Source organism: Etheostoma spectabile, unplaced genomic scaffold (genome assembly GCF_008692095.1).
Source record: "Etheostoma spectabile isolate EspeVRDwgs_2016 unplaced genomic scaffold, UIUC_Espe_1.0 scaffold123, whole genome shotgun sequence".
Taxonomy (NCBI): domain Eukaryota; kingdom Metazoa; phylum Chordata; class Actinopteri; order Perciformes; family Percidae; genus Etheostoma; species Etheostoma spectabile.
Window position 1 is genome coordinate 59,203 of NW_022605572.1, and position 7,737 is coordinate 66,939.

Below are 7,737 nucleotides of genomic sequence, written 5' to 3' on the forward strand. Positions count from 1 at the left end.
AATTTACACTCTGTTGTTATTACACACACATGCACTAATGGAGAGATGTCAGAGTGAGGGGGCCCCCCAAGCAGTTGGGGGTTCAGTGCATTGCTAAAGAGCATCTTGGCAGTGACCTGATGGTCTCCAGCTACCAGTCCACCACACTTTGATCAATATGTGGACTTGAACTAGCAACCCTCCGGTTCCCAACCCAACTCCCTACAGACTGACTTACATGACAAATATATGACACTGTTGTCAAAAACGTAGTCAACATACACACACACACTTGCAGATGGCATCTTAGAAGCTTGTGATCAATACTGTATGGTGACGTAACCGTAACCAAGTGGTGTCTCATTTCATAGGGGTATGTTTTCACCCCTAGACCTTAACACTCGGTTTCGAGGGGGTAGGGGAAGGGGCAAGACAGATAAATGGGATTCAGCCTTAGTGTGGATGTAAATTGAAGCTGAGAGTCAAACCCTTATCCACATAGTTACAATAACTTTAAAAATGTAATGTGCTGAATAACACAAGGAAAAAATCAGTGAATGTCCTCACGGGCTGCATGTTTGGTTTTTGTTTGTGCATGGTGCAGGATGGTGTCGGTAGGTGGTGTATAATATGGGATGTAGTGGATGTGATTTGTTTCTTAAGGGGGCATTTGTTGCTGTTGTATATCATGTGCATTTTGCGTATGTCCAATTTTTTCTTTTTTTGTTCTCTTCAGGTTACTACATAGGGATGTGTATTGCTGCTCCAGAAAAAAACCTAGGATACATTCACCAGGTCAGCCTGTCTCTCTGCAGTCTGCAGATTTATAAACACACTTGGTGTCACTCTATACACATGAAGTACAACTATTTCATTTCCCATTCAGAGTGGGTACATTTTGTAATAATTGATAATATTGTGAACCTGCATTTCCCCCTCTGAAGTAGGTTAAGGCTCTGAAGGCCAGTAGGATGTACAAAACTACTTTTGTCTCCAAATGCAGTCTTTCTGCTGATCCTTATTGTGAGGACTTTAGGTGAACTCTTAAATAATTATATAATTTAAAAAAATATGTAAAATCAGGCTAGCAAAAGAAAGACTATGTTCATACAAATATGACTACACAGGTTCAGAATGAGCAGCTACATCACAATACTGGGTACTACAGTGCAGAGTGAAAAAATAGCATCAGTGACTGGTCTGAATCACACCTAAACCTGTTTCTGTGAATTGGCATCAAACTTTTCCAGAAAGCATATAAATATTGTGTAGTTTATCCTCCTCTGTTGAAGTAACTTGCCTCATTTGGACCAGGTTTTGTCAGTTATGACTAAAATTAAATTAAAAACTCAGCAATGCATTGAGTGTAACTAAGTCACTCCCCTCTGATGCAATAGAAAACTACAAACTGTCAACACCTGTAGTTATACTCTGTTTAAATAATCATAAATTCATATTTATTTATTTATTGATATTCTTTTGTGCCAGTATTTTTATTTTTCAAAATGATATCTTATCCCTGTCCAAACAAAAGTTAGGTATTTTGTGATACAGTGCTTTAAGAGATTTTTTTATTTAAATTTCTGCCCTGGCAATTAAATATACAATCTTTGACTTCCTGAGAAGTGTGGAACATCTCCAAAGTTCTCCATGCTACCTTGTCGGCAGTAGTTATAAAATGTTGGTCACAACTGTGTTATTATGTTGTTTCACCAGGTGAGTGACAGCTGGAGAGCATTTCTCCTCTTCTCTATATGCCTGCAGTTGACCAGCTGGATACTTGTCATCTACTGGTCCCGCCGGCACTGGCACAACCATCCAATTAGCCGGGCCTTGCAGGCCCACATACAGCCTCCTTACTCCAGTTGGGGCTCAGTGGCAACCAGCGTCAACGATGAGTTCAGACGCATAGATAAGTTTGCTACAGGGGCGCCTGGAGCCAGAGTTATCGTTACTGACAGCTGGGTGTTAAAGGTGAGTAAAAAATTAATTTATGGTTACATTGTTTTGGTGTAAATTAGAGATGTCCTAACTAAGACAATATGTGCTGGCTTACATCTTGATGTGGCTCATGAGTTTTTTAAAGTTCCCATGACATGGCGCACTTTGGATGCTTTTATATAGACCTTAGTGGTCCCCTAATATAATATCTGAAGTATATTTTCCAAAATTCAGCCTTGGTGCAGAATTAGAGCCACCAGAGCTTGCCATTTCCGAGTCTGTAGCTTTTGAGGAGGAGAGATGGGGGGGGGCAAGGTGGAGGCTGAGGGTGTGGCCTTGACCAACTGCCACTTTGCTTGTTTAAAAGCCATGATGTCTCTCGGTCATGGGTGGGCCAAATTCTCTGGGTAATAAAAGCAGAGAAAGGGGAAGTAACCTCAGATCTGCCCAACTGAGCTTTCATTTTCTCAAAGACAGAGCACGATACCCATGGCGACCAATGGGGGGACCACAGGCAGGCTGTGGGAACTCATATTAATGTTAAAAAAACTCAAAGTTTCATGCAATGGGACCTTTAAATAAAACCTATATTAGGTCGGCTGGCTATGATAAAATGCAGTTCTTATTGTTAACACTAGATGTCAATATCCCCATATGTGTAGTTGCCAGATGCCATCAAGGAAGTCAATCTCCTGTGGGAGAAATTGTGTTGAGTTATAACTCTCTAACAATGACAGGTGAGCAGAATGGAATGATATCCTGTGTGTGTCGCAGTGAAGTCTGGAGGAGAGGCTGCGCCACAGCTACCTAGCTGGGTGATGTGATCTTTTCCGATCAGAAGCACTTAATCACCAGTACGACAAGGATTTGCATCTCCATTACAACAGGGCTACCTACTTGAAGTTGTTTTTCTTTTAGTACTTTAGTTTTTATTGAATTTACAGAACATTATTACAAATGATCACAGTCACCTCAATTTGTGAGTATAATATGGAAAAACTAAAACAACATAAAAAGGGGAAAACTGTGAGAAAAGGTGATGATAGCAACAAAAAATAGAAATAAAATGTATACATTCAAGTCAATGCTTTATCCACTAATGAGTCCAAGCTATGACCTAATGTCATTATGTTTTATTTAAGTCCACTTCAGCCATCTTTTGGACATACAGACCTTCTCTCAAACCTAGCTCAAAAGTCAACCTTTCCACTACCCTTATGTTTTGTATGACATCAAACCATTGTTGCTGTTTAGGACAGTCAGGCTTATACCAGTTTCTGGTCATTGCTTTCCTTGCTGCAATAAAGAGAATCTTCAGCGGGTACCTGTCCCTCTGTACTGCAGGTGAAATATGACCCAAGTATAAGACAGTGCATGAGAAAGGAATCTTGTACCCAAGTACTCAAAACTAAATATAAATCCTCTTGAAATTACTTAATTTTTTTCAAACTCCAAAAAACATGTGGGATGCTAACCAGCCACATTTCCTCCAACAGGGCTGGTGTGTTGAAGATGTTTTACTGCTAGTCTGAGGTGTATTAAAAAAAAGGCACCAAATTCTTCCAGTTAAACACTTGAAGGTTTGTTTTTAACAGTAACAGGCCTGTCTTTAGTCGATGGTGTTTAAAGGAATCAGGCTGATCCATGGCTGACTAGTGGTCAAAGGAGCTGCTGAAAAACATGGATAAACATTTAATTTCCCATAAATTCTTGACAAACGTCCCTTGATGTTTTGTTATTTAAAAGCTTTAATTAGCAGCAAAATCAAGGAATGTATCAGCAGTAACTTAACAAGTCCTATACAAGTGAAAGCAAACATGAAACAGTAAAATAAAGCATAAGTACAAACAGGGACGCAGCAGAGAAACTACATTTTTGTCAGAAGCTACAAAAGTAATGGTTTGACTGAGTGCAGCCTAAAGTGCCATATGGTGAAAAAAACACCATGTGTGAGTTAGCCTTGTGATGGAAACTGCACACCCAAAATTAATTGTCACTCTCTCACTTAGTGTAAACTGTGAGAGCTTTTCAGCCTTTTATTGCTTATTGTTTTGGAACACATTTAGCAAGCACTATCAGGCATCATGCTGCATTTTAGGTGATAGAATGTAAATAGTAGTGAAAATCAACAACTGTAAAGAGTACCTAGTGAGGTGCAGACCAGTATGGGCTTCATTGCAATTTTATTCAAACTAAAAAAGAATTTCCATCCTGCCTTCATCAGGGTAATTGTGTCCTGTTTACTGTGCTCCAATTTTGAAGGAACGCTAAATTGGCAAGAAAATCAGCATTCATCCACATGCCTGACTCTCTTTGTCCTCCAGGTGACCACCTATCATGTCTACATGGCCTTACAGAGTGAATGTCATGTGACAGTCACAGAGTCCAGACAGCACCAGCTGAGTCCAGACTCTGCTTCCCCCACACAGATATTGACCCTGCGAGTGGACAGCATCAACCCTGCTGTCAGAGCCTTTGATATCAGGTGTGTGTGTGTGTGTGTGTGTGTGTGTGTGTGTGTGTGTGTGTGTGTGTGTGTGTGTGTGTGTGTGTGTGTGTGTGTGTGTGTGTGTGTGTGTGTGTGTGTGTGTGTGTGTGTGTGTGTGTGTGTGTGTGTGTGTGTGTGTGTGTGTGTGTGTGTGTGTGTGTGTGTGTGTGTGTGTGGACTAAACAGCATGTGCCATGAACAAGCCATCTCACTTTTCCACTGTTTGCAGGCTCAACTCTACAGAGCATGCAGAGCTCAGAGAGAAACTCCATGCACCCATCAGAAACTCTGCCAATGTTGTGATCCACCAAACCATAAGTGAACTCTTCCTTGAAACATTTAGAGCCCAGGTGGACCTCAATCAACCGTACACACTCCCCAGTGGACAGGTACATTACTATTTGTGTATGTTTCATGCAACTGCTAAAATCCTGTCCATTTGATCCCAACACAAATTCACAACATTATCTCTCCATACACAGGAGATGGAGCCCTGTATAGGCTGTATGCAGGTTCCAGCAAGCACCAAGCTTGTCAGACTCTGCCATACAGGTGTGCGTGTGCGCTGTCTGTCTTTTGTGTTGTTGTTCATGTTTTTAACTGTTATGCGCTGTCTATTTCTGTATGAATATATTAGCAACAAAACTCAAGTTAAACTGTATGTGCACACATAGCTGGCCAATAAAGCCAATTGTGATTCCCACCTTGCTCTGTGTTTAAAGGAGGAGATAATGAGTCGGAGTGCCAGCAGTGTTTCTGCAGACCAATGTGGTGTCTGTCCTGTCTTGGTCGATGGTTTGCCAGCCGCCAAGACCAGCAAAGACCTGAGACCTGGTTGTCTAGCAGAGTCCCCTGCCCCACCTGTAGAGCCAAATTTTGTATACTGGACATCTGCATGGTCCACTGACAAGACACACACATACAGATCCAAACAGACCTTTTATGCTCTAAATAATGTTAAGGTGTGTTTTTATCCAACATTCAGTAACAAAACTCTGAAGAGAAGCGGTGGACAGGACATTGGACTGAACTTAGTTATGTACCTGTAGTCTATTCTGTGCTTTCAATAAGGAATGATCATTTACAGTATCATTTGCTACAGTAATTACAACGCTTTGACAAACATTAGTTTTGAACCCCAATATAGTGTTAAATGCCATAATCAGTGTGACATTTTGAGAGATGTGTTTGTTTGGTTTTTGAACCCCAGTCAGATAAGAGGCATCATATCAGTTAGCCTGATCTATCTGCAGTCAGTAAAGAGACATCCAGAATGTGTTTAGGTTAGTGAAAAAAAAAAAAAACTTTTAACAATGACCATAACCTGTATAACTGTTCATCCACTTCAGAATGTTCTAAAGAGCCGATACAAAACTGACATCAAAATTTAAGTAGCCTTTAAGAGGAAATCTCAAGTTATCACTTGGTTATGCACATGTATACTCAGAGCTGTTAAGGATTTAACAACTTTTATCTGCCTCAATGTTTATTCTTTCACAAATCCTTATATGTTCTCAGTAATAATGTTATTTGGCAAAAGCACAATTGATATTTTTAATTTTCAAGAGTGACTTGCAGGTTGGAGACCCCAGTAAATTAATGTTTAGGGTAATGCTGTAGAAACTAGATCTTCAGGAGAGGTGAAATACATCCATATACAGTGGAAAATTGTTATTTCTACCTCAAACAGACAAATTGTAGATGCCACAATAACTTCAATATTTAAAACATTCAACTGAATAGTAACAAAATAGAAAATAAACCAAAAATGCATATGTATAACTGACAACATCATAAGCCCATCATACACGTCATCATCCCCATTTTCTGTATAGACATCAAATCTGACAAACCGTTTAAATGACATTTTATTAAAGGTGCCCTGCCACACTTATTTCAGCACTTTGTGGTAATGTTTGAAGTTCTACCATGGACTCTAATTTTTTGTGGAAAAAATGCCTTGCTGACCTTGTTTCAAGCCATTCTAGTGTGGTATAAAAAGCCTGCAGGAAGATTCAGTTCAATTTGTGCCCGTCCTCATTAATAGTCAACAAGCTAAGCTGATTGACTCTGATTGGCTAACAGCTAGCAAATAACAGCCAGACAACATGACTAGGGTATCCTTTACCCACTGCAACAGGGCGAGCTTGTGAATAGGTAATGCGCTCAGACAACATGACATCAGACTGACCAGCTTTTGTAATTGGCCTTATTTCTCTGCTTATTTCTTTTCAGCGGCTAGAGCTGACAGGAGGCAGCAGTTCATGTTCACATTCACCACATAACACAAACACATATGAACCATAACATATGTGTGGCAGGGCACCTTTGAATGCCGTCCCCCTAGCCACCTTACAAGCCCACTCCTGGATTGACAGCACCCCTTCTTTCTTCCATCCTCATTTTTATTTTTATTATATTTTCTGAAACAAAAAGGACAAAAAAGAAAAACAAAACAAAGAATAACGACAAATCACAAGATACCTTAGAGACATACATTATAATAGCATACACATTAAAGACGGGGTGGTACAGATACTTATAAAATACTCGTTCATGAAACACAAACACTACACAGTCAAGTTGTTGCTCTATATTGTTCATATATTCTCTAATAAGAGTCCACAGTGTGCCTAGATCATCATCACAGTCTGCAAGGGTTAAAGGTATATAGAAAGCAAATCCAGAAACTCCTATAACCAGTTATATTTGGTATAGCAGTCTAATTTGTGAGTTTTCTAATAAAAGAGAATTGTTCTCTTTATAGAGAGAAAAGCTAATGCACAGGTAATGCTTGTATACTTTCCAATCTGCTTCCCAATATACATATAATAGGGCATTTAGGAATATGAACATTAAAAATATTTTTTTCAACATCTATTACCTCTGTCCAAAATCTCTTTACAAATGGACAGGCCCAAAATAAATACATAAAGGTACCACGCCTACCATGCCAGCACAGTTCTGATGCATTTTGTTTTTAGAGTAATGTGGTGTAATATAAGCCTGTAAAAATAATCTGGCTATCATTAAACTAACCACCCAGCTTCTTATGTGCTTATCCATCCCGTTTAGGATTAACCCATCTCCCAGAATAAATAATCTTGGGCTGAATGAAACCTGGGTCCCTGCAATCCGACATGGGTTATCCTGCATCCTGGTCCAGAATTCCTGGACAATCCTGGATTCCCAATCCTGTGTTCGCATTGCTTGCGATCATATATCGGCCTATACCAAAACTAGTATTTGGTCATCTAGTAATGGCTAAGTATCAATACGTACCCATAACAGATACAAAGGCATGAGTATGGACGTGTTTTGCACTGTCC

The 7,737-nt window shown here is 39.8% G+C and overlaps 1 protein-coding gene and 1 long non-coding RNA gene across 4 annotated transcripts in view; both read left to right on the forward strand.

The window, feature by feature from the left end:
• The window catches only part of LOC116685714 (transmembrane protein 129, E3 ubiquitin protein ligase), a 7,733-nt gene extending 1,013 nt beyond the window's left edge, over positions 1-6,720 (forward strand). The window contains exons 2-7 of one of the 3 annotated variants that reach the window (XM_032510638.1): positions 716-774; positions 1,744-1,953; positions 4,245-4,405; positions 4,638-4,797; positions 4,891-4,960; positions 5,128-6,720. In XM_032510638.1, the coding sequence (XP_032366529.1) occupies positions 716-774; positions 1,744-1,953; positions 4,245-4,405; positions 4,638-4,797; positions 4,891-4,960; positions 5,128-5,315 (848 nt within the window). In that variant the 3' untranslated portion in view covers positions 5,316-6,720. Of the gene's footprint in view, positions 1-715; positions 775-1,695; positions 1,954-4,244; positions 4,406-4,637; positions 4,798-4,890; positions 4,961-5,127 lie in introns of all 3 variants that reach the window. The other 2 variants (XM_032510637.1, XM_032510636.1) reach the window with 2 other exon arrangements.
• On the forward strand, positions 1,964-4,199 carry LOC116685718 (uncharacterized). The gene is made up of 2 exons (XR_004331026.1): positions 1,964-2,774; positions 3,589-4,199. It is a non-coding gene; the product is annotated as an uncharacterized LOC116685718 (long non-coding RNA).
• Positions 6,721-7,737: the final 1,017 nt, after the last annotated feature.